A 27,933-nucleotide genomic window follows, 5' to 3' on the forward strand; every position below is an offset into this window, starting at 1 on the left:
CTTGGCTGTCTGACCCTGTTGGGACACCTGTCACCTTCTGATCCTGCTAAGACATGATGAGCACAGGGTTGTGTACTGACTGTGCACCATGACATTTGTATTTGTATTTATTATGGATCCCCTGCCAAGGCAGCAGCTACTCTTCCTGGGGTCCAGCAAAATGAAGGCAGTTTATACAATATTAAAAACATAACAATACATTCACAGATTTCACAACACACTGTGTGCCCTCAGGCCCCTACTCCACCACTACCACGTATCTACAGTACAAAATCCATGTGTACATGTGTGTATAGTGCTTATGTTATCGTGTGTGTATGCATGTGTCTGTGCCTGTGTTTGAGTTGCTTCACAGTCCCCGCTGTTCCATAAGGTGTATTTTTATCTGTTTTTTTTAATCAAATTTTACTGCTTGCATCAGTTACTTAATGTGGAGTTCTATGTAGTCATGGCTCCATGTAGTCATGGCTGTATGTAGCACTATGCACCTCCCATAGTCTGTTCTGGACTTGGGGACTGTGAAGAGAACGCCTATCTCATTGAAGCCTGTAGAGCTGTTTATAACATGTCAGTGTGAAAAGTATGAAATTAGCTACGGAAACTGACAGATCAATAATGTTACATTGCAATACTGACAAATAAAAATTCACATTACGCTGAAGAAACGTCAGAATATATCAGTCTTCAATCGTTTGGCCGCTGGTTTCATCATTTGATTCAGGTCGAGTGTGATTGAGTCAAAAATAATAGCTAAAGTTAGTGAGCTATCTAGCTAGCTAGATAACGTTAGCAAACTTTTTGCTGGCTCTAGCTAATGGTACATCAACAAATTTATTTCTGTTGAAACAGGACAAAACAAAGCTACAAAACATTTCTATGCACACAACAGCTGTTAGCAATGACAGATAACTAGAGGCTAACTAGAGCTGAACTGGCTGTGGTAGCTACTAGCTAGCTAAGTAGCTGCTAGTAATTAATTTACTTCAGTCGAGAGGGGATGATATGTTGGCTAACGTAACATATCAGTTACACTACTAGCTGGGAATAAAAAGTTGTTTTCTGTCAAACAGCAGTTACCTTGCCAGCTAGATCAGTCAACTAAAGGAGTAGCCAGTTTTTGCTTTGCTTACTTTTACAACTCAGGGAAAAAGCGCAACACAGACAGCAGCTGCCTCTGATCATATCTCCCATGCTGGTCCTATATTTTTTTTGTTTTGTTTAGTTTAGTTTATTAATTCGACCATTTAAAAAAAAAACACATACAACTTGAAAAAGCCATACATGCACATGAGTAAAATCATCGAGGATAACACACAATAAATTATGGGACTTATTCTCATTGTGGTCCTCTTGAGACAAGATGGCGAGACAAGATCGAACACAGTTAAACATAGTATGGCAGTGAAATAATAAAAACAAAAAAAGAAGAACATCTATCTCACCATTGCAGTTACATCATAGGGGTTATTCATATGGGCACAGAAGACATCAAACATATTTTTACTATATTTTTAAAGCTGCCCAGAAAGGACGTTGCTTTTATGGGCAGAGGCAACTCATTCCATTCTGAGGCTCCAGTATACTGTACAAAAAAGTACCTTTCCCTGATCTGGTATTGTGATTGTGTGCATCCCTAACACAAGGAAAGTAATCACTTAGATATCTGGGTGCAGGACCATAAATACTCCTGTAAACCAAACCTAGTCTAATCTGGGACACCCTAGCCTCAACAGCCAGACAGTTTAGTTCCTGAAAGCAGCTCCTGCCTATGTGAGTACGTAGACTCACCTTCAATACTACCCTGATCAGCTTATTCTGGGCTATCTGGAGCTTCCCCTTCATAAATTTAGATAAGCCCCCAAATAGGAAGTACTACAGTAGTCAAAATGGCATTGAATGAGTGCAGTGGCTAGCACTTTCATGGAGTCCTTATCAAGCAGCTTGGACTTTCTAGCCAAAAACTTAGTCCTGGCATTAACCTTCCCTAGCACTTTATTGGTCATGCTCACACCTCCCAAGCTTCCATCAAGGATACATCCTAGGTAGCTAACAGAGGTTTTAGTAGTCAGCACCTCAACCCCTAACTCCACTCTGATTTCAGAGGACGTACTCAATTTAGGCCTGGATCCAAAAATAATTGCATCAGTTTTCCCTAAGTGCAGAGATGGCTTATTATCTCCAAGACATTTGCTAATGTTAGTAAGCTCTGTGCTAATTATGCTCTCCAACATAGTTTTACTTTTGTGAGACACCAGAAGTATAGAGTCATCTGCATAAAGAAAAAGACGGCAAGAACAAGCATCTTTCATATCGTTAATATTCAATAAAAACAGCAGAGGCCCAAGCACGCTCCCCTGCGGAACGCCACAACTCATTGGTTTTGCCTGAGACAGTGACCCATTAACCTCTACTACTTGCTTCCTTCCTGATAAATAGGACTTTACTCAGCCTAGAGGGATACTGCTTAACCCCAGTGCCTCCAGTTTGGAGACTGTATCAAAGGCCTTCTGTAGGTCAAGCAGTACCATTCCATGGAGATTTCCCTCATCAATCTCTTTCCTGATGAAGTCAGTCAAGTAAAGTAGACATGAATCAGTGGAGTATGTTTTTCTAAAACCCGACTGAAAATCATACATTATACTTTGTTTATTAACATATTCATATATTTGCTCATGTACAACTCTCCAGGATCTTTGATGTTACACAGAGGATAGATACAGGCCTAGAATTCCCAGGGTCAGACTTTATCCCCTTCTTATACAGAGGTATAACTTTAGCTTGTTTCATGTCCCTGGGAAAGATGCCTTGTTCAAGAGAGAGGTTAATGATATGCGTAATACAAGGGCCAATTTGCTCAGCAGAATCTATAAGAAACCTTGCAGAAATATTATCCAGGCCTGTGTCTTTGGAGCATTTAAGTTCTGCCAGCATACTGACTATTTTGGCTGTTGCTACCTTTGCAAAAGAAAAAGAGTTTGGCTGAACCCCTAGCTCTACATAAGACTTCTTGACTTGGTTGCTTCCATACAAACCAGAACTGGTGGGCAGCTTGCTAACCAGCTTGCTGGCAACAGAAGTAAAAAAAAGAAGAGTTGAATTCATTGGCAACCTCTGCTTTTTCATATACCACCTCCCCCCTGATGGTCAGTCCAATACTGTTTAGTTTGTTTTTGGTAGTACTACTACAGCCTAGTTCCTTAAATGATTTCCAAAGCTTTTTAGTGTTATTTTTGTTCTCAATTATTTTCTCAGCAAAGTAACCCCTCTTAGCTTCATCCATCCTGCTCTGTGCTTAATTTCTGTGACGTTTATATTCAGCTTCAATGCCATAAAACTCTCCTTCCGTGGCCTCCAACTGCTCTTAAATCCGTGGCCTCCAACTGCTCCAGCATCACTACTCTGGACGGCTCTGACTTAGAATATGTGGATAACTACAAATACCTAGGTGTCTGGCTAGACTGTAAACTCTCCTTCCAGACTCACATTAAGCATCTCCAATCCAAAATTAAATCTAGAATCGGCTTCCTATTTCGCAAACAAAGCATCCTTCACTCATACTACCAAACATACCCTCGTAAAACTGACCATCCTACCGATCCTCGACTTCGGCGATGTCATTTACAAAATAGCCTCCAACACTCTACTCAACAAATTGGATGCAAGTCTATCACAGTGCATCCGTTTTGTCACCAAGCCCCATCTATACTACCACACACTGCGACCTGTACATTCTCGTTGGCTGCTCTCGCTTCATTCTCGTCGCCAACCCACTGGCTCCAGGTCATCTATAAAGTCTCTGCTAGGTAAAGCCCGCCTTATCTCCAGCTCACTGGTCACCATAGCAGCACCCACTCGTAGCACGCGCTCCAGCAGGTATATCTTACTGGTCACCCCCAAAGCCAATTCATCCTTTGGCCGCCTTTTCTTCCAGTTCTCTGGCTGCCAATGACTGGAACGAACTGCAAAAATCACTGAAGCTGGAGACTCATATTCCCTCACTAGCTCTTAAGCACCAGCGTTCAGAGCAGCTCACAGATCACTGCACCTGTACATAGCCAATCTGTAAACAGCCCATCCAACTACCTCATCCCCATACTGTATTTATTTATTATCTTGCTCCTTTGCACCCCAGTATCTCTACTTGCACATTCATCTTCTGCACATCTACCATTCAGTGTTTAATTGCTATATTTTAATTACTTCGCCAATATGGTGTCACGCCCTGACCGTAGAGAGCTTTTTATGTCTCTATTTTGGTTTGGTCAGGGTGTGATTTGGGTGAGCATTCTATGTTCATTTTTCTATGTTTTGTATTTCTTTGTGTTTGGCCGGGTGTGGTTCTCAATCAGAGGCAGCTGTCTATCGTTGTCCTTGATTGAGAACCATACTTAGGTAGCTTTTCCCCACCGATGCTTTGTGGGTAGTTGTTTTCTGTTTTTGTGTCTGCACCAGACAGAACTGTTTTGTGTTGTTACATTTTGTTATTTTGTCTCAGTGTTCAGTTTTTAATAAATATCATGAACACTTACCACGCAGCGCTTTGGTCCACACCTTCTTCAACAGACGATCGTTACACATGCCTATTTATTGCCTTAACTCCCTTATCTTACCTCATTTGCACTCACTGTATATAGACTTTTTGTTCTTTTTTTCTACGTATTATTGACTGTATGTTTGTTTTTCCATGTGTAACTCTGTGTTGTTGTATGTGTCGAACTGCTATGCTTTATCTTGCCAGGTCGCAGTTGCAAATGAGAACGTGTTCTCAACTAGCCTACCTGGTTAAATAAAGGTGAAATAAAATAAAAAAATATAGGACAAAATCAGGCTGCTCTTGAGAGTTCTTACATTTTTTAAAGGCCTTATTCCTTGCTTGGATAGATTCTAAGAATCTCATGATTAAACCAAGGGCTAGATCTCTGCTTTACCCTGACCCGTCTAATGGGAGCCATCACATTCACCACATCAAGGAATCTACATTTAAAAGACACACTGTCTACCCTACACTATCCAGCACAGGTGACCAGTCTATTTTAACCACTTCCTCCCTAAACTTTTCAGCACAGTATTTTTGAGTCCTCTGATTCTAACCCTTTTTTGACACTTAAATATATATTTAAAAATCCTCCTTGTGCAAAATGTAATACAATTATCACTGATTCCATATACTATTACCCACAGTGCAATATTTTATATTCATAAGACACTAATATATGCCAGCCTTTCAGAAGCTTCGCCTTCACAGACCTTTCCGCACACTCTGTGGGTGTCCATGCCGTCCTCAAATCCAGCAGGTGGGAAACCGGAAAACTGCCTACTGTCACGTTCTGACCTTTATTTCCTTTGTTTTTGTCTTTATTTAGTATGGTCAGGGCGTGAGTTGGGGTGGGCAGTCTATGTTTGTTTATCTATGTTTTTCTATTTCTGTGTTTGGCCTGATATGGTTCTCAATCAGAGGCAGGTGTGTGTCTATTTCCTGATTGAGACACATATTTAGGTAGCCTGTTTTGTGTTGGGTTTTGCGGGTGGTTGTTTTCAGTCTTTGGTGTGTCTGCACCAGATAGAACTGTTTCGGTTTTTCACATTGTTGTGTTTGTTTGTATTTTGAGTGTTCACTTTGATTAAAACAAGATGAACAATTACCACGCTGCACATTGGTCCTCCGATCCTTCTAATTTCTCCTCCTCAGACGAGGAGGAAGACGAAAGCCGTTACAACTACCCAACTAATCTGAGGCTTCCACATGGTTCTAAAGCACACCGGTGCCATGTTTTGTATCACAGTGCAATTTTTAAACTGGTGGGACAAAAATGCAATTTCAGAATTGGGGGAGGGGGGGGGTTCATGTCCCCACCTGACCCCAGTGAAAGTTGCGCCCCTGAATATAGGGAGGGAAAATTAAGATCCTCCACCTGTACACCCATCTGAAGCAAACAGGTGTGATGTATCCTTTTGGTGCTTCAATAGATGTATTCACTTTTCATAGGCCCGGCACCTCAACATACAAAGGTAGCAAACTAATCATGGGCCCAAGCCATTGTATCTTGCATTATAAATGACCTGAGGCAGTGGGGAGAGGTTTCCTAAAACTCAAGTGGTATAGGATGCTCCTGTCAACTACACCTGCAATGTGGGCCTAGTGGTCAGAGAAGGTGGAGGTCAGGGGAAGGTCACACAGAGAACAGAGTAGGACAAGCTGGTCCTACTACGACAACCTCACAACACTGGCCTCATCCAAAAATATTTATTGGAAGATGGAAGGGGAGATAGATTCCAAGAACCAAGATCAATGGTATGGTGAATCACAAACGGTTCTGTAAAATATTGCATAACTTGAGGTTCAATGTCATCCAACATCCTTCACCTTATAATTGTGTAGAACAGATATTACAGTAGTTGGCCTGTGTGACACACAAAGAAACTGTGTCCCATTGGCTTAGCTCAGGTATTCCCAAACAGAGGTGCTGTCAGGGGTATGCCAAATAAAAATGTGATTCACATTTAATTATTTTTTTAAGTATTCACATTTTCAAACAGTCCATTTGTATTTTCCAAAGGGGCTATACATTTGGGTGAGGTTTTTCTCTCGCCTTAGTAGCCTCGTTTCACTGCCAAAAATACAATTAAACCATCTAGTGTTCAGCGAAATAACACAATGTCAAATGCAGGTAGCCTAGTCAAATAATTAACATCCAATCACATTAACCGTTACTCTCTCGCGGGAATTCCACTAACAGTCCGTATGTAGCCAAACGTAGCTGCTGCTCATGTTGGTATCTGTACTGATGGCGCAAAAGCCATGACAGGGAGACATAGTGGAGTGGTAATGTGCGTGCAAGCAGTTGCTCCCAATGCCACTTGGGTACACTGCAGCATCCACCGAGAGGCTCTTGCTGCCAAGGGAATGCCTGACAGCTTGAAAGACGTGTTGGACACTACAGTGAAAATGGTTAACTTTGTTAAGGCAAGGCCCCTGAACTCTCGTGTATTTTCTGCACTATGCAATGATATGGACAGCGACCATGTAATGCTTTCCCAACATACAGAAGTGTGCTGGTTATCAAGGGGCAAAGTATGGACACATTTTTTTWAAATTGAAAGACGAGCTTAAAGTTTTCTTTACTGACCATAATTTTCACTTGTCTGACCGCTTGTCTGACCGCTTGCATGATGACGAGTTTCTCACACAACTGGCCTATCTGGGTGATGTTTTTTCTCATCTGAATGATCTGAATCTAGGATTACAGGGACTCTCCGCAACTATATTCAATGTGTGGGACAACATTGAGACTATGATTAAGAAGTTGGAGCTCTTCTCTGTCTGCATTAACAAGGACAACACACAGCAAATGAACTCAAGCTTACGGACAATATCAAACGTGAAATAGCGCCTGAGTGAGTTGGATGCGCAATTACGCAGGTATTTTCCAGAAACAGATGACACAAACAACTGGATTCGTTATCTCTTTCATGCCCTGCCTCCAGTCCAATTACCAATATCTGAACAAAAAAGCCTCATCGAAATTGCAACAAGCGGTTCTGTGAAAATGGAATTTAATCAGAAGCCACAGCCAGATTGCTGGATTGGGCTTTGCTCAGAGTATCCTGCCTTGGCAAATCGCGCTGTTAAGACACTGATGCCCTTCGCAACCACGTACCTATGTGAGAGTGGATTCTCGGCCCTCACTAGCGTCAAAACTAAATACGGGCACAAACTGTGTGTGGGAAATGATTTAAGACTGAGACTTTCTCCAATACAACCCAACATTGCAGAGTTATGTTCATCCTTTCAAGCACAGCCTTCTCATTAACCTGTAGTGAGTTATTCACCATTTTCGATTAACAAATAAGGTTTTATATGTAAGTTTATTGATTATTATTAGATTATTATTTGTGCCCTGGTCCTATAAGAGCTCTTTGACACTTCCCACGAGTCGGGTTCTGACAAAAACTCACACTCTTTCTTATATTTTATAAATGTATCGTATAGTTTGTGTGTGTGTGTGTGTGCCAGGCTTACAATGATGGCAAAAACAATATTTGAGAGTGCGCTGACCCTGCTGCTAGAGGGGGTACGCAGCAGGAGGTTGAATGTTAGAAGGGTTATGGGACTATAAAAAGTTTGGGAACCACTGGCTAAGCTAATATCATTAGTATTACTCCCAGAGGCCTGGTAGGGAGAGGGGGGAGGGGGTCTGAGTGTTACACAGCATATATCATCAACGGCTGTGTACTGAGGTCTGGGCATGATGGCATACTTCCCCCAGTAATAACAGGGTCCTAGAAATGGCCCCAGTGTTTAGTTAGGCTAATATTAATGTATTTACAGAAGGGGCGAGATCCGATAATGGGACAGGATGAGAAGCTACAGTATCTGTCTCTCAGCGAGAGTCTCAGTGCCAGCAGAAGACAAGTTCAGCAACGCCTTTCACCCACTGTCCAAAGATGTGCCGTATGTCCCTCCATGGCCAAATAAAGTGTAATGTAGGGGGTAGGTAACTGAAAAATATATAGAAATGCAACATGTAAAGTGTTGGTCCCATGTTTCATGAGCTTATTTTTGTAAAATGTTGTGCACAAATCAAATCGAATCAAAGTTTATTTGAATACAACAGGTGTAGACCGTACAGTGAAATGCTTACTTACAGGCTCTAACCAACAGTGCAAAAAAGGTATTAGGTGAACAATAGGTAGGTAAAGAAATAAAACAACAGTAAAAAGACAGGCTATATACAGTAGAGAAGCTATAACAGTAGCGAGGCTACATACAGACACTGGTTAGTCAGGCTGATTGAGGTAGTATGTATATGTAGATATGGTTAAAGTGACTATGCATATATGATAAACAGAGAGTAGCAGTAGCGTAAAAGAGTGGTTGGTGGATGGTCGGTGGTGGGACACAATGCAGATAGCCCGGTTAGCCAATGTGCGGGAGCACTGGTTGGTCGGCCCAATTGAGGTAGTATGTACATGAATGTATAGTTAAAGTGACTATGCATATATGATAAACAGAGAGTAACAGCAGCGAAAAAGAGGGGTTGGGGGGGGCACACAATGCAAATAGTCCCGGTAGCCATTTGTATACCAGTTCAGGAATCTTATACCATGGGAGTAAAAACTGTTGAGAAGCCTTTTTGTCCTAGACTTGGCACTCCGGTACCGCTTGTCATATAGTAATAGAGAGAAAAGTCTATGACTGGGGTAGCTGGGGTCTTTGACAATTTTTAGGGCCTTCCTCTGACACTGCCTGGTGTAGAGGTCCTGGATGGCAGGCAGCTTAGCCCCAGTGATGTACTGGGCCGTACGCACTACCCTCTGTAGTGCCTTGCGGTCGGAGGCCGAGCAATTTCCGTACCAGGCAGTGATGCAACCAGTCAGGATGCTCTCGATGTTGCAGCTGTAGAACCTTTTGAGGAGGTTCTAAATCTTTTTAGTTTCTAGGCTTTGTCGTGCCCTTTTCATGACTGGTGTGTTTGGACCAGTTTGTTGGTGATGTGGACACCAAGGAACTTGAAGCTCTCAGCCTGCCCCACTACAGCCCCATCGATGAGAATGGGGGCGTGCTCGGTCCTCCTTTTCCTGTAGTCCACAATCATCTCCTTAGTCTTGGTTACGTTGAGGGATAGGTTGTTATTCCGGCACCACCCGGCCAGGTCTCTGACCTCCTCCCTGTAGGGTGTCTCGTCATTGTCGGTGATTAGGCCTACCACTGTTGTGTCGTCTGCAAACTTAATGATGGTGTTGGAGTCGTGCCTGGCCATGTAGTCTTGGGTGAACAGGGAGTACAGGAGGGGACTGAGCATGCACCCCTGGGGGGCTCCAGTGTTGAGGCTCAGCGTGGCAGATGTGTTGCTACCTACCCTCACCACCTGGGGGCGGCCCCTCAGGAAGTCCAGGATCCAGTTGCAGAGGGAAGTGTTTAGTCCCAGGGTTCTTAGCTTAGTGATGAGCTTTGAGGGTACTATGGTGTTGAACGCTGAGCTGTAGTCAATGAATAGCATTCTCACATAGGTGTTCCTTTTGTCCAGGTGGGAAAGGGCAGTGTGGAGTGCAATAGAGATTGTATCATCTGTGGATCTGTTTGGGCGGTATGCAAATTGGAGTGGGTCTAGGATTTCTGGGATAATGGTGTTGATGTGAGCTCTTACCAGCCTTTCAAAGCCCTTCATGGCTACGGACATGAGTGCTACGGGTCTGTAGTCAATTAGGCAGGTTGCCTTAGTGTTCTTGAGCACAGGGACTATGGTGGTCTGCTTGAAACATGTTGTTATTACAGACTCAATCAGGGACATGTTGAAAATGTCAGTGAAGACACCTGCCAGTTGGTCAGCACATGCCCGGAGCACACGTCCTGGTAATCCGTCTAGCCCAACAGCCTTGTGAATGTTGACCTGTTTAAAGGTCTTACTCACGTCGGCTACGGAGAGCGTGATCACATAGTCGTCTGGAACAGCTGATGCTCTCATGCATGCCTCAGTGTTGCTTGCCTCGAAGCGAGCATAGAAGTGATTTAGCTCGTCTGGCAGGCTCGTGRCACTGGGCAGCTCACGMCTGTGCTTCCCCTTGTAGTCTATAATAGTTTGCAAGCCCTGCCACATAAGACGAGCATCGGAGACGGTGTAGTACGATTCAAGCTTAGCCCTGTATTGACGCTTTGCTTGTTTGATTGTTCYTCGGAGGGCATAGCGCATTTCTTATAAGCTTCCGGGTTAGAGTCCCGCACCTTGAAAGCGGCAGCTCTACCCTTTAACTCAGTGCGAATGTTGCCTGTAATCCATGGCTTCTGTTTGGGGTATTCACGTATGGTCATTGTGGGGACAACGTCATCGATGCACTTATTGATGAAGCCAATGACTGATGTGGTGTACTGCTCAATGCCATCGGAGGAATCCCGGAACATATTCCAGTCTTTGCTAGCGAAGCAGTCCTGTAGTTTAGCATCTGTTTCATCTGACCACTTTTTTATTGATCCAGTCACTGGTGCTTCATGCTTTAATTAATTTGTGCTTGTAAGCAGGAATCAGGAGGATAGAATTATGGTCAGATTTGCCAAATGGAGGGCGAGGGAGAGCTTTGTATGCGTCTCTGTGTGTGGAGTAAAGGTGGTCCAGAGTTTTTTTCCCCCCTGGTTGCTCATTTAACATGCTGATAGAAATTTGGTGAAACAGATTTAAGTTCCGCTACATTAAAGTCCATGGCTACTAGGAGCGCTGCCTCTGGGCGACTGTTTTCTTGTTTGCTTATGGCTGAATACAGCTCATTCAATGCTATCTTAGTGCCAGCCTCTGACTGTGATGGTATGTAAAACAGCTACGAAAAATACAGATGAAAACTCTCTAGGTAGATAGTGTGGTCTACAGCTTATCATGAGATATTCTACCTCAGGCGAGCAACAGCTCGAGACTTCCTTAGATATCGTGTACTAGTCCGAAAAATACGAAAAATACAGATGAAAACTCTCTAGGTAGATAGTGTGGTCTACAGCTTATCATGAGATATTCTACCTCAGGCGAGCAACAGCTCGAGACTTCCTTAGATATCGTTATACATAGTCCGCCACCTCTTGTCTACCAGACGCCTCTGTTATATCCTGCCAGTGCAGCGTATAACCAGCCTGTATGTTGATGGTGTCGTCGTTCAGCCACGTCTACATGAAGCATAAGATATTACAGTTTTGAATGTCCCATTGGTAGTTTAGTCTTCCGCGTAGGTCATCCATTTTATTCTCCAGAGATTGCACGTTTACTAGCAGAATGGAAGGAAGTGGGGGTTTATTAGATTGCCTACGAATTCTCAGAGGCTTGCCAGGGGAAAAAAAGGAAAAAAAGGATTCTGCCAGTCCGTGGTGAGTAATCGCAGTCCTGATGTCAAGAAGTTATTTTTGGTCATAAGAGACGGTAGCGGCAACATTATGTACAAAATAAGTAAAAAAATAAGTGACAAACAAGAACGCAAATAAACAAACAAAAAAACACAATCGGTTGGGGGCACGTAAAACGTCTGTCTTCTTCTCTGGCGCCATCTTACTCTATTATTCTACAATTTAGAAAATAGTACAAATGAAAAAAAAAACTTGAATGAGTAGGTGTGTCCAAACTTTTGACTGGTACTGTAAGCTACAGACAACAAATACACCATCGATGGCAATTTGAATGCGCAGAGATACCATGACAAGATCCTGAGGCCCATTGTCTTGCCATTCATCCGCCGCCATCACCTCATGTTTCAGCATGATAATGCACGGCCCCATGTCGCAAGGATCTGTACACAATTCCTGGAAGCTGAAAATGTTACAGTTCTTCCATGGCCTGTGTCATGCCCTGACCTTAGAGAGCCTTTTTATTCTCTATTTTGGTTAGGTCAGGGTGTGACTAGGGTGGGTGCTCTAGTTTTTGTATTTCTATGTTGGCCTGGTATGGTTCCCAATCAGAGGCAGCTGTCTATCATTGTCTCTGTTTGGGGATCATATTTAGGCAGCCTTTTCCTTCTGTTGTGTGTGGGATCTTGATTTTGTATTGTTGCTTGTTAGCACGACAAAGCTGCACGTTCGTTTTGTTACTCTTTATTGTTTTGTTGCTGGTTCACATTAATAAACATGATGAACGCCTTCCACGCTGCACCTTGGTCCAATCCTTCCAACAACGATCGTTACAGCCTGCATACTCACCAGACATGTCATCCATTGAGCACGTTTGGGATGCTATGGATAGACATGTACGACAGCATGTTCCAGTTCCCCCCCAATATCCAGCAACTTCACAAAGCCATTGAAGAGGAGTGGGACAACATTCCACAATCAATAGCCTGATCAACTCTACATGAAGGGGATGTGTCGCGCTGCATGAGGCAAATGGTGGTCACACCAGATACTGACTGGTTTTCTGATCAGCGCCTCTACCTTTTTTTTTACGGTATCTGTGACCAACAGATGCATATCTGTATTCCTAGTCATGTGAAATCCATAGATTAGGGCCTAATGAATGTATTTCAACTGACTGATTTCCTTATATGAACTGTAACTCAGTCAAATCTTTGAAATTGTTGGATGTTGCGTTTTTATATTTTTGTTCAGTGTAGATTCAGCCTCTTGGACGATTTTTGTCGGAGCGGATGGTGGCGGGTTGCAAGACTTTTGCAAGCTGATTACGAAACTCCAGTTGAACCCAGTTGAATTCATTCCCTCTACAGCACTGGTGCTGAATGTTTAGGCTGTTGAAGATACAGATATTTACTTTATCAACAACATCTCAAGTGTTTACACTGTAAACTGCTCTCCTTAGTGAAAGTGTTCAGTGCCCCAACGGTGCCAGGAGCATAAGCGACATAGAAGAACAGTCAAATAGGGGCCTGTCTACTGCATATCAGGCAGGGGTGATGGCAGTCAACAGTGAAGGTGACCACAACAAGGACCACATCATTATAGCTATGTGTATCATGTGTAGCTATGTGTATAGCTATGCTATCATGGTATGTGGTTGGTTGTTTTTAACATTGAGACAATAGAACCCTACAGTAGATGAGTTATGCTGGAAGAACACAATGTTTTGGTTTATCAATCAGAAAAACATTTTAACTGCTAAAGCGAGGAGCCTATATTGAGGGCTTATTACTATCCTATAATTCTGTTTTTCCAAGATCTCTGCTTGAAATCAGGGGGATTTGTTTCCAAAKTGTTGAAAGAGAGAATATCCCAAAAATCTGGTTTTGCTCGCCCGCAGTTTCCCCCCCCCCCAATAATATTTATCTTTGTGAATGTTACATGCAGGTAACTGATACAGGCATACTGGGCGCCCTCTGTTGTAAATCCATACTGTTTAGCCTTCTGATCCACCGCATTCAAAGAATATGACAACGTCTGTGGTCCTCACAACAGTCTGAAGCATGCGTCTCTTGTGTAATCCCAATACCACCACAAGTAAAACCCATGTAACCACTCTGGAGTCAGATCAAACAACATTACTTCATGAAAACAGTAAAATTGTCTATTGGTGACTGATGCAAGGTACTGAATAGCTTGTTTTCCTATACCTACACGCACATCTCCTCGTTAGCTGTGACAACACAATGACACAGGATGAAAATTTGTGACACACATTAACTGATAGGTTGTAATAAATGTTACACCCCAAATTACTATATAATCCATGAATTGGTGCCAGTTAAGTAGTTGTTGTAAAGTCTAGTGGTGACACAGGGGTTAAGGGGCAGTGTTCTCTGGGTGTTCTACTCTCAGACAGCGGGACTAATGGAGCTGGGCTCTTGTCTCTGGTGGCAGCAGATGCCGACTCTGCAGAGTGAATCTTAACCGTCGGAGTTAAGCGACGATAGTCTCGGCCTCCTACGTCAGGGCACATTTTAACAGGCCCCGCACCCTGCCAAGAAAAGGAGCAGGCTTCCCAGGAGGGTTGCTGCTGCCGTTAAAATAAACACACTTTACCAGGCTGAGAAAAGACAGAGCACAGGCTGCAGGCCAGGCAGGCCTTCCCTCTGTCACAGTTGCTTGTGGGATGCAGCACACCATGTCCCCGGTGCAGAGAAGCAATGTTTTTAGAAAGCTAGGAGCTCTCCTTGATTTATAGTTTGTTTTCTGTATCATGACGTACCCTTCAGGACAGCTACCTGTTTCAAGGCTACGTGTGTGTGTGTGTGCACACTACAGCAAGGTATTGAACAGGGCATTCACATGCTCTGTGGGGCATAGTATTCTAGGTGACCCTGCCGAGGGAGTGAAGGTAATCCCTTTTGGCACCCTTGTAGAAAATAACATTTTCGAGCTCTGACTGTGCTTTGACCCTTACGTGGGCTTTAAATCATTACCCCTCTTCGTGTCAGCCCTCCAGTCATTTGCAAGCACTCTGAAAAAAGAGGCCGCTCTGCCAGACAGGGCATTTGCTGAATCTGGCCAAGTGCAACACTGGCCTGACTCCAGGTTCTGCCATAGTGCTGGCACAGCAGAGCTGGAGAGGTCTTGGCCCCAAATATTCACACACATACTCCAAAATCTACCTTCAGAACTCTCTCATTGCTACCATAGCACAGTCAATTTGTTGTGTGTTGTATTTGTCTATATGTATGCAAGGAAGTGGGTTATGTTCCCTGGAAGGATATCCTATGTACTGATAGCAGCGCTCAGTGTACGTCCTTTACCCAGCCAGTGTAAGAGGCAGGTGATACACCTACATATTCCAGTCACTTAAAGGCTCTCCAATATATCCCATTTCGTGTTGCTGCACAGTAGATTGAGTCTGTCCACTCACCCTGCCTCCTATACTTGTCATCTTTCAGCCTCAACTACCAAATATAAGCTATAGAGAAACTCTCAATGTGATCAACTACAGACACATTGTCATGATGGGTGATGTTGGTTTAATTGTCATGAAAGTGGAGGGACATATTGTCCAATGCCAGTTGAGCTTAGTGTATAGGAGATTTGTCACTTGTGCTCCCTCTCCGGCCTCTAGGTCACCAGGCTGCTCGTTATGGCGCACATCTGTCAACATCGTTATGCGCACCTGCGTGTCATCAGACTCACCTGGACTCCATCACTTCCCTGATTACCTTTCCTATATATATATATATATATATATATATATATATGACACTCCCTTTGGTTTCTTCTCCAGGCGTCATTGTTTCTGTTTCATGTCTGTGCTTTGTTGGTGTTTCTTCGTTTGTATTATGTTGTGTTTATTTATTTCAACACTCAGTCCCTGAACTTGCTTCTCGACTCTCAGCGCACATCGTTACAGGATTTCAAGTGTATCAGTCAGCTTAGATGTATCTAACACTACAGAGTCCCTTTGATCCCCGGGTGATTTGTCCCTCCTAAGTAGAGTAAAGAGAGAGTTAATGTTATGGGTACAAAGTGAGGGGCAGCAGAAGGGCATATTCAGAGAAATAATAGAAATGTTTTAATGAATTTTTTTCTGCCTTTTTCTCCCCAATTTCGTCATATCCAATTGGTAGTTACAGTCTTGTCCCTTCGCTGTAACTTCCGTACGGACTCGGGAGAGGCGAATGTCAAGAGCCATGCGTCGTCCGAAACGCAAGCCGCACTGCTTCTTGACACAATGCACGCATAGCCCGGAAGTCAGCCGCACCAATGTGTCGGAGGAAACACCGTACACCTGGCAACCTCAGCATGCATGCGCCCGGCCTGCCAAAGGAGTCGCTAGAGCGCAAAGGGGCAAGGACATCCCGACACACCCCGGTATTTAACACAGCCCGGAATCGAACCAGGATCTGTAGTAACGCAGCGAGCACTGCGATGCAGTGCCTTAGACCGCTGCGCCACTCGGGAGGCCCCGAAATAGTAGATTTAAACATAGTGACTGGCACTGACTGACGAGGTGGCTATTTCCAATACGACCGCACATATGAGTTATCCCTATGTTCATAGCACTGTTGAATGAGCTAGTGTCCATAAATCACTGGAGGGGCCGAATTCTGAACCAGATCTCCGTGTAGAAAATGTCATCTCGTGGGCCTGGTGTGTCAAACATGAGAGGCATCCAACTCAAGCGTATGTGCATGAGCCCTTTTCAGCGTCATAAGGGGCTGACCCCCTGCTCCCTGACAGTCACAAGGTGTCCTACCTGTTTTTGTGAATGATTCTTCCGGACCTTATGACAGCACAGTAAGCCCAAGGGCAGCAGGACCATGCGCAGCACACCATGATGACATCACAGGGCCCCAGTGGAACAGCGCCACACAGACATGGCAGTCCCTAGTCTCCTCCCCCTGACCCTGGATGATTGGAGGTAGGAGGGGGAGTTGTTTTGTTTTAAGGGGGGGGGGGGGGGGGGGGGTGAAGAGGTCTTGTGTGTGGGTGGGTTTACAAATAGTGCGCCCCATATTTGGACTGGTGACTGTCCCGCTCTCTTTTATCCTCGCAGAGAGCTTTAAAAACAACCTAACAGAACAGTGTTGATCTCCCACTGAATGACCCCTGACCTGCAAACATAAGCATAAACATTGTTTATGCTCAAACACACAATGTTCAAGTGCACTCTTGTACCGCCTGTCCCTCACATGACCGTGTTATGAAAAATGCAAAATGTAAACACGGTTGTTGTCTTGCCTAACTGTCAGAGTTGTAGAATGCAGCATTGTGTGTGTGTGCACGCTGTATAAACACAACTCGAGTAGCTCGTTAATGTAGATGGACTAAAGAGAAGAGAAAGGGTAAAGCAGGTATAGTACACACATCCCAGAGGCTGCATTTTGATATGACGTAACTGAGTTGAGGCAGGGACAGTTGCTCTGTATAGCACAGCTATAGTACCAACAATCAATATATAGTTGGGAGACGGACGTAGTTCATTGAAATACTACATGTCTTAATGGAAATCATTTGAAACATAACTCTCTAGACACCTACAGTGGCTTGCGAAAGTATTCACCCCCCTTGGCATTTTTCCTATTTTGTTGCCTTACAACCTGGAAATAAAATGGATTTTTGGGGTGTTTGTATCATTGGATTTACACAACATGCCTACCACTTTGAAGATGCAAAATCTTTTTTCTTGTGAAACAAACAAGAAATAAGACAAAAGAACAGAAGCCTTTTTGTGCATAACTATTCACCCCCCCCGCCCCAAAGTCAATACTTTGTAGAGCCACCTTTTGCAGAAATTACAGTTGCAAGTCTCTTCTCTTGGGGTATGTCTCTATTAGCTTGGCACATCTAGCCACTGGAATTTTTGCCCATTCTTCAAGGAAAAACTGCTCCAGCTTCTTCAAGTTGGATGGGTTCCGCTGGTGTACAGCAATCTTTAAGTCATACCACAGATTCTCAATTGGATTGAGGTCTGGGCGTTGACTAGGTCATTCCAAGACATTTACATGTTTCCCCTAAACCACTCGAGTGTTGCTTTAGCAGTATGCTTAGGGTCATTGTCCTGCTGGAAGGTGAACCTCCGTCCCAGTCTCAAATCTCTGGAAGACTGAAACAGGTTTCCCTCAAGAATTTCACTGTATTTAGCGCCATCCATCATTCCTTTAATTCTGACCAGTTTCCCAGTCCCTGCCGATGAAAAACATCCCCACAGCATGATGCTGCCACCACCATGCTTCACTGTGGGGATGGTATTCTCGGGGTGATGATGTGTTGGGTTTGCACCAGACATAGCATTTTCCTTGATGGCCAAAAAGCTCAATTTTAGTCTCATATGATCAGAGTACCTTCTTCCATATGTTTGGGGAGTCTCCCACATGCCTTTTGGCAAATACCAAACTTGTTTGCTTATTTTTTTCTTTAAGCAATGGCTTTTTTTCTGGCCACTCTTCCATGAAGCCCATCTCTGTGGAGTGTACAGCTTAAAGTGGTACTATGGACAGATACTCCAATCTCTGCTGTGGAGCTTTGCAGCTCCTTCAGGGTTATCTTTGGTCTCTTTGTTTCCTCTCTGATTAATGCCCTCCTTGCCTGGCCCCTGAATTTTGGTGGGCGGCCTACTCTTGGCAGGTTTGTTGTGGGGCCGTATTCTTTCAATTTTTTATTTAATGGTGCTCCGTGGGATGTTCAAGGTTTCAGATATTTTTTTATAACCAAACCGTGATCCGTACTTCTCCACAACTTTGTCCCTGACCTGTTTGGAGAGCTCCTTGGTCTTCATGGTGCCGCTTGCTTAGTGGTGTTGCAGACACTTTTCAGAACAGGTGTATATATACTGAGATTATGTGACAGATCATGTAACACTTAGATTGTACACAGGTGAACTTTATTTAACTAATTATGTGACTTCTGACGGTAATTGGTTGCACCAGATCTTATTTAGGGGCTTCATAGCAAAGGGGTGAATACATATGCACGTACCACTTTTCATTTTTTTATTTTTTTGAATTTTTTGAAAGAAGTAATTTTTTTCATTTCACTTCACCAATTTGGATTATTTTGTGTATGTCCATTACATTAAATCCAAATAAACATCCATTTAAATTACAGGTTGTAATGCAACAAAATAGGAAAAACGCCAAGGGGGATGAATACTTTTGCAAGGCACTGTAAGTCATGGGACTGTACTGTAGATACCCTGCAGCATCAACAACAACTCATTGGAATGTCCTCATGAATGAGGACTAAAGGTTGTATGATACCACCTGTTCTATTGCTTCAAATTGGGAGTAAAGAGATGGAGGACGTGGGTTGAGGATGGAGGACGTGTGATACTTCTATAAAACCTCCTGTTATTGTTGAAGGCACCTGGTTTGTGTTCTGCTGTAATAGGTCAGGAAGGCTCAGACAATGCATGCAGAGAGAGTAGAGAAAGGGCTTGTTGTGTCCCCTACTAGAGGACCCCGACCACGTGGGAAAACACCACGGGCCTCACTCTCCACACAACGTCTCCTCCAATCTGCACATTGCCTGACATRGAACGTGTGTTTCAGACTCATGCCAAAAACAAGTGGATAAATCAATGAAATTACACAAGAGCTGACATCTGCAGAGGGATAGCCAAGCTGTGCTGATGTTGCTAACTTGCTTTCTTCCCTCTCACTATGAATAAGCGGGCCGAATGTACCTGTAATGGCAAAATTCACAATATTTGTAACGACAATGTACAATAAATACAATTTTCTAATAAGTACATATGCCTGCTTATAATTCTCACTATGTAATAATGAATGGATCCTAGATGTATTTTGATAGATATACTGTAGCCAGTCACTATCCTCTCAGTGCTTATGGAGTGCTTATTTCACAACTAATTACTTTCAAGATATAATTTTGCAAATATGTTCCAAAACAAAAATTCGCAAATAACATTTGCTAACACATTTCATCATACATACAGTATGTCCTCCATTAAAGTTTTAAAAGGGGATTGCTTCCATAGGCAGCCAAGATCATCACGCCACAGCGTTTAATACTCATTACGTCTGTATAGTCCCTGGCTGAAGAAGAGAGTGGAGACTGAGGAGCTTGTGTCTAGTGGTGAAAATGACCTTGCCTAATGCACATCTGGGCAGAGAGGTCCTGGATCGGGCAACCTCAGTGTACCACTATATGTAATGAATCCCCCCACTAACGTGTGAGAAATATGAGGGGTAATTAAATGAACAGATGCACCAAGGCTTTGCAGAGGAATGGGGATTTAATTGTTGTGGCTTGGGCCTCTGAGGGACAACTCTGGGTCCAACGTGCAGCTGTGCTCTAATGGGGTTAAGGGGAGGGGGTGAATTTACCCCTACTCTGTCCCATTTCAATAATTACTCTGGTTCAGAAAACCAATGCAATGACAGCTGAGACTTTTGCCCCCAAGATGTGCAGTGAACACAACACACAATTTCACACTATATTACCAGTACCCTCCAAGGACCCTGAACTTAATTGCTGCAAATCTGAGGCCAAAAGTGCTGTGTCACTTGGTTTCTTACACAATGCATAGTTCAACCCTGTGTCCTATCTCATCCGTGAGGGATTTAGTACTGGGCAGAGTTTGGGTTTTGAGTTTTTGTTTGTTTGTTTACACTTGACGATGATGGTAAATGATTGGCTTGCTATGTCCTACAAATATTAGTTTTTTCTAAATAATTGAAATGATTGCTATGATTGTGCAATATTCCAAAATTCTAATTAGGGAGTCATGATGTGTTGCTCACATACTGACACAAGATAGTGACCAGGAACAGAGCAGCAGCACAACAATGGTCCTCTATGAAAATTTGAACATCTTGGCACTGTTATAATCTCCACTCGGCACCCCTTAGAGACTGGTTCCTCTCTACATTTCTTCCTAGGTTCCTGCCTTTCTATGGGAGTTTTTCCTAGCCACTGTGCTTCTACATCTGCATTGCTTGCTCTCTGGGAATTTAGGCTGGGTTTCTGTATAGTACTTTGTGACATTGGCTGATATAAAAAGGGGCCTTATAAATTTGATTGATTGAAACCCCACAGCTGACCAGCTATATTCAAATAAAAACATACCTCTCCCTGTTGTATTGGTTGCATACTTTGTTATTCTCCAGAAACTATACATGATACTATGTTATTCTCCAGAAACTATACATGATACTTTGTTATTCTCCAGTAACTATACATGATACTATGTTATTCTCCAGAAACTATACATGATACTTTGTCAGTTTAGCTGGGTCAAGCCAGACTCAAGACCAACAGCTAGAGGAGGATGTCCCTGAGCTTGTTAGGATCACTTTGCCCCCTAGTGGGGGTTGTCTTACATTTCAGATACTGCCAAAGCATCTGGTACTGTACAGCCCTGTACACTCTGCTCCTCCATTGTGTGGGAGGAAGATGTTGCTGTTGCTGRTGTGAGAGTTCTGGACTGGAACACAACTTGACCTTTACTGTTCAGAATAATGTGATTGTGTTGAGACCATCTGGTCATAAATTGGCATTGCTTTTAATTGTATAATGCATGCGTAATAAGTGACCAAAATTCAATAAGGGTTCATGGGTAATCCCAACCACATACTGTGACCTGTAGAAAAGGTAGTGGAGAGTGGTTTAAATTTAGCCATTTTATATATTCAGCTTTACTCTGTCAAGATAAATATAGACTGAACAAAAATATAAACACATTATGCAACAATTTCATGCCTAGCCAATCAGAATGAGTTTTTCCCCACAAAGGGGCTTTATTACAGACAGAAATACTCCTCCGTTTCATCAACTGTTTAGGTGGCTGGTCTCAGACGATCCTGCAGGTGAAAAAGCTGGATGTGGAGGTTCTTGGCAGGTGTGGTTGCACCTGGTTTGCAGTTGTGAGGTCAGTTGGACATACTGCCAAATTCTCTAAAACGACGTTGGGAGGTCGGCTTCTGCTAGCGAAATTAACATTCAATCATCTGGCAACAGCTCTGGTGGACGTTCCTATAGTCAGCATGRCAATTGCACGCACCCTCTAAACATGAGCCATCTGTGGCATTATGTGGTGTGACAAAACTGCACATTTTAGAGTGACCTTTAATTGTCCCCAGCACAAGGTGCACCTGTGTAATGATCATGCATTTTAATCAGCTTCTTGATATGGCTCACTTGTTCAGTATAGTATTCTTTCTAACAAAGATATCTACATATATTTCAGGATGTTGTGTATCCCTAGAAATATTCAAAATACATGTAAACATACAGTTAAGAACATTTTGGAAAAAAAGGTCTCTTGGCACTTACTCCGGGTATGGGGTAAGTTGAGCCACAGGACAGGGTAAGTTAAGCCACCTACAAATGTATGTACTGAATGACATTTTACCACTAACTTTTTGAAACCATGTCTAACTTTATTTCCCAAACAATTCAACACAATCAKATTTTTTTCATATTTTTTTAACATTTTAAGCATCTTTTAACAAACACTTTTTTTAACACTTAACATTGGCCAGGCCCTGTTGATAATGCCTTGCACTACACCTGGTAAGAAAACACTTCAATTTGCTCAAACATTGGCTAAATTTACCCCAAGGCAAACATTTGGTCTAAATTAGCCCACACAGCTACAAGGATGCACTTTTATGCAGGTTTAGGACCTCATACTGAAACTTAGAGACCCCAACTGATGTATAAAATTATCTACTTTGGTTTAGATAGAAGCATCATGAAACCTCTAGTATATATTAATTTGACTTTTTCCATGTGGTTTCTTCCTTTAGACTCCATGAAATGACCTTTTCCTAAATATTTGGTAAAATTATTAATTTTGTGTATGGTTTCCTAGAAACAAGGGTGGCTCAACTTACCCCACTTTCCGCTACTGACAAGACAAAGTGAAGACCAGAGACTTCCAGCTCGAGTGCAGTGGAGCCAGAGCATTAAATTCCTTCACTCTGGATTCTGATTACTCACACCAGACAGCTGACAATTGTAGCGTTAAAATCAGGACAGGATTGAGTTTCCCCAGATGGAGGAACTGTGGCAAAGCATCTTAATTAGCGTGAGCAGCAGACACTGATGTCAGGGTGGGGGCTGGAGTCACGTAGCCATGCTGCTGGTCTCTGAAAAGCTGACACACCACCAGGTCCTTTATTCAATTTGTGTATGTGTGTTTTCAAAGTCCAATGTGTCACTAGTATCCACTTGCCATAAATGCTTATCGGTCTACTACACAGAAGTTCCTTACAGAATTCTTTATACCACTCCTAAAAGCCATTCTGTAGTGTCGGTGTGTGGAGGTCTCTGATTCAAAAAAAAAGAACAAAGGCCTTGCTTGCCAGTTCTCAGTGGTGCAGCACAGTGGGCCTGCTAGTATGCACGTCCTCAGAGGCGAGGTGGTGAATGACAGAAGCAGCTCCATCCAGGCAGCTCTGACAATTCAACCTTTGTCCCAGCCAGGCGGGAACACTCTGCACAGCTCATCCAGAGCCCCTCGTCCCCCTCCTTTTACTGGGGGCCTTGGAGCTGCATCTTAGGACCATGGAGCTAAGCCTCACTCCTACACGACTGAGGGCAGCGAGAGAAATATAGCATGGATGTGTTGAGACAGCAACCATGCCGTGCTCCCAGGCACTGCCAATCAACTTGCACCCTGCCTGCCCAGAGGAATGCCAACAAGCCTCAGTCAGAGGCAGCCTGTTCTACTCCCTCCGCCCTGGCAGCTAGTTTCATAACCTGGGTTGTACTCCAGATGTTAAGTCTTCAACTAGCAAAAACTGCAGCACTCCCTTTTATGGACTGTGTCCTCTATGTAACGCAGTACACCTTCCTACCCTGAAGAGATCTCACTGATTGTGCTCTGGATGGATCCAAATGTGATAATGCTGTGATCATTCCAATCTAATAAAAATATAGGAAATCAACTGTGTACTGCGAAGGCAAAAACCAAAACTTGCACCCCTTGGGGTCCTGAGGACAAAGTGTGGGAAACGCTGCTCTAGGCTAACTGAGCTATGTAGTCTTACCACAGCCAGTTTTTTTTTTTTCACTGTATTATTGACTATATGTTTGTTTTACTCCATGTGTAACTATGTGTTGTTGTATGTGTCGAACTGCTTTGCTTTATCTTGGCCAGGTCGCAATTGTAAATGAGAACGTGTTCTCAATTTGCCTACCTGGTTAAATAAAGGTTAAATAAAATAAATAAATAAAAAGTACAGCACAGTATTGACACAGTTTAACAAATGACAGGGCAGTGTACACATTTCTACCAAATCATTAATTTATTGGTGAATGACACTTACAATATTCACCAATAAGTGTCAAACTGAGGAACAAAATCTGTAAGCCAACATTACAATGGCTACTTCCTGCTCTTAAGAAAAAGAAGAAAAAAAAAGTTACCAGTCTCTTTAATTCAATAACCACAAACAAAATTCCATGTGCTATACCTGGGTGGGGTACTCAACTCTTAGCCTACGAGGTCCGTTGCCTGCAGGTTTTCTTCTACCTGATAATGAATTGTACACAACCTGGTGTCTCAGGTCAAAATCAGTCCCTGATTATAGGGGAACAATGAAAAAATGCAGCGGAACTGGCTTCGAGGTCCAGAGTTGAGTTTGAGGGTGCAATACCATAGTGTCATTTGCACCCCTTTGACTTGTTATGGGCATTATTTGGTAGCTGTTAGCATTGACAGCTAACATCCACGGCTTGGTTTCTCCACATGAAGAAAGACTAAGAGTTGTGCAAACCTCTTGCTCCATGATTACTAGACAGTAGGTCCTTGTACATCCAGCCGGATGGAGCGCTAGAAGATTTCTACCTTCAGCAGAAAACGTTTCTCTGTACCTGAAGTAAAAGGAGAGAAGACAAACTGTGAGAACGTGAAACTTTGAGATTATACTCTAGTTCAATGCCTATAGATGTGCCCATGATGTTTATGTTAAGGTGTTAGACCCCGGCCAACAGCTCCGCCTCTCCCGCAGCTACTCGCACGAGCCTCCCCTGCTTCTCCTTCACCCAAATCCAGATAGCAGATGTTCTGAAAGAGCTGTAAAACCTGGACCCCTACAAATCAGCTGGGCTAGACAATCTGGACCCTCTCTTTCTAAAACTATTGCCATTGTTGCAACCCCTATTACCAGCCTGTTCAACCTCTCTTTCGTATCGTCCGAGATCCCTAAAGATTGGAAAGCTGCCGCGGTCATCCCCCTCTTCAAAGGGGGTGACACCCTAGACCCAAACTGACACCCTAGACCCAAACTGTTACAGACCTATATCCATCCTGCCCTGCCTATCTAAAATCTTCGAAAGCCAAGTTAATAAACAGATCATTTCGAATCCCACCGTACCTTCTCTGCTGTGCAATCCGGTTTCCGAGCCGGTCACGGGTGCACCTCAGCCCGTTTAAGGTACTAAACGATATCATAAGCGCCATTGATAAAAGACAGTACTGTGCAGCTGTCTTCATCGACCTGGCCAAGGCTTTCGACTCTGTCAATCACCGCATTCTTATCGGCAGACTATCGATAGCCTTGGTTTCTCTAATGACTGCCTCGTCTGGTTCACCAACTACTTTGCAGACAGAGTTCAGTGTGTCAAATCGGAGGGCATGTTGTCCAGACCTCTGGCAGTCTATGGGGGTACCACAGGGTTCAATTCTCGGGCCGACTCTTTTCTCTGTATATATCAATGATGTCGCTCTTGCTGCGGGCGATTCCCTGATCCACCTCTACGCAGACGACACCATTCTGTATACTTCTGGTCCCTCTTTGGACACTGTGCTAACTAACCTCTAAACGAGCTTCAATGCCATACAACACTCCTTCCGTGGCCTCCAACTGCTCTTAAACCCTAGTAAAACAAAATGCATGCTTTTCAACCGTTCGCTGCCCGCACCCGCCCAACTAGCATCACCACCCTGGACGGTTCCGACCTAGAATATGTGGACAACTATAAATACCTAGGTGTCTGGCTAGACTGTAAACTCTCCTTCCAGACTCATATTAAACATCTCCAATTCAAAATCAAATCTAGAATCGGCTTTCTATTTCGCAACAAAGCCTCCTTCACTTACCCTAGTAAAACTGACTATCCTACCGATCCTCGACTTCGGCGATGTCATCTACAAAATAGCRTCCAATACTCTACTCAGCAATCTGGATGCAGTCTATCACAGTGCCATCCGTTTAGTTACCAAATCACCTTATACCACCCACCACTGCGACCTGTATGCTCTAGTCGGCTGGTCCTCGCTACATATTCGTCGCCAGACCCACTGGCTCCAGGTTATCTATAAATCTATGCTAGGTAAAGCTCCGCCTTATCTCAGTTCACTGGTCACGATAACAACACCTGCACACGTTCCAGCAGGTATATCTCACTGATCATCCCCAAAGCCAACACCTCATTTGGCCGCCTTTCCTTCCAGTTCTCTGCTGCCAGTGATTGGAACGAATTGCAAAAATCGCTGAAGTTGGAGACTTATTTCCCTCACCAACTTTAAACATCAGCTATCTGAGCAGCTAACCGATCGCTGCAGCTGTACATAGTCCACCTGTAAATAGCCCACCCAATCTACCTACCTCATCCCCATACTGTTTTTATTTACTTTTCTGCTCTTTTGCACACCAGTATCTCTACTTGCACATCATCATCTGCTCATTTATCACTCCAGTGTTAATCTGCTAAATTGTAATTATTCGCCACTATGGCCTATTTATTGCCTACCTCATGCCTTTTGCACACACTGTATATAGACTTTCTTTTTTTCCTACTGTGTCATTGACTTGTTTATTGTGTTATTGGCTTGTTTATTGTTTATTCCATGTGTAACTCTGTGTTGTTGTCTGTGTGACACTGCTTTGCTTTATCTTGGCCAGGTAGCAGTTGTAAATGAGAACTTGTTCTCAACTGGCCTACCTGGTTAAATAAAGGTTAAATAAAATTTAATAAATTAAAAAAACACACTGACCTCATGGCGTTTTGGGTCCAGTGTGGCTTGGAGCCTCTTGTTGCTCAGTCTCTGATTGAGTGTTGGATGGACCCTCCTCCTTCTCAGCAGACAGGAAGTCATGAATGGCATCCTCAATGTGGGGCCTGAAAGTGTGGTTCAATTTGGGATCCACCACCTGGGTGATGATTCTGTCCACTCCAGACTCCAGCATGCCTGACCTGACAGACAGCAGAGACAGTACAGATGACTAATGACTGTGACATAAGTAGCAGCAACTGATAGCACATACCGCAGGCCAGACTGGGGACATGAGCTTAGCCATCCAATGTGCAGATTTCACTATCCTCTGTAATATGTACTGTCAGCAACGCATTTGACACTTACAAGCAGAATTATGAGTATATGAAGTACTGTAGCTACTTACTGCACGACGCTTTGTCTTAGCCCATTTCGCACTTGATTTTTGTTGATTGATGGGTTCCATTCTTGAGTGCTCAAATGAGTGGATACAAAGTTGTCAACTTTTTGTCGCAGATTCTGGTAGGCAGGCTGACGGCAATGACAGAAGTACACCGGCATTGATCAATAGCTGAGAACATTTTCCAGCACAACTGGCTAGCTAACGTTAGCTAGCAATGCTAAAAACATGGTTGGACACAAAGCGTAAACGTGCTAGTTAACTGAGTAAAATAAATGTTGACAGCCAGTTAGTCAGGAAAAAAAACTATATATAGTACCTTTGTATCCACATCTGCCAGGCAATCTCTGCGGAACTCGTCGAACAAGCCTCGGTTCTTGAGATGTTCCACGATGAGACCGATTAGCTGAGGATCTCCGGGAGGAAGATTCACCGCGTTACCGCTGGCACCCTCCGCCATACCGATGTTTGTTTAATTTCAGCGTTGTTCATAAACCAGTGTAACACTAATGATATCAATTGAGGAAACGACACAAAAGAACTGCTCGTGGGTCTAAAACTACAAACTAGCTAGTTATGTGGAAGAATGATTTGGAAGTGTACACAAGTACCAAAATGCTTTGCAATACGGAAGTTGCTTATTGGGTAGTGTCCTACCTAGCTACTACGCTAGGCCTTTCATCTTGATAGGCCCTGCATGGTCATTCCGAATTCTGCTTTGGCCGT

The 27,933-nt window shown here is 43.4% G+C and overlaps 1 protein-coding gene across 1 annotated transcript; it reads right to left on the minus strand.

The window, feature by feature from the left end:
* Positions 1 to 23,143: 23,143 nt before the first annotated feature.
* bod1 (biorientation of chromosomes in cell division 1) lies at positions 23,144 to 27,862 on the minus strand. Its single transcript, XM_023968050.2, has 4 exons — positions 27,527 to 27,862; positions 27,214 to 27,338; positions 26,808 to 27,007; positions 23,144 to 24,682 (listed from the first exon to the last, which is right to left on the minus strand). Exons 1-3 carry the CDS (start codon positions 27,665 to 27,667, stop codon positions 26,809 to 26,811), a joined length of 465 nt encoding a protein of 154 aa, XP_023823818.1. The 5' UTR covers positions 27,668 to 27,862; the 3' UTR covers positions 23,144 to 24,682; position 26,808.
* Between the last annotated feature and the right edge of the window lie 71 nt (positions 27,863 to 27,933).

The sequence above is a fragment of the Salvelinus sp. IW2-2015 genome, linkage group LG23 (assembly GCF_002910315.2).
Source record: "Salvelinus sp. IW2-2015 linkage group LG23, ASM291031v2, whole genome shotgun sequence".
NCBI lineage: Eukaryota > Metazoa > Chordata > Actinopteri > Salmoniformes > Salmonidae > Salvelinus > Salvelinus sp. IW2-2015.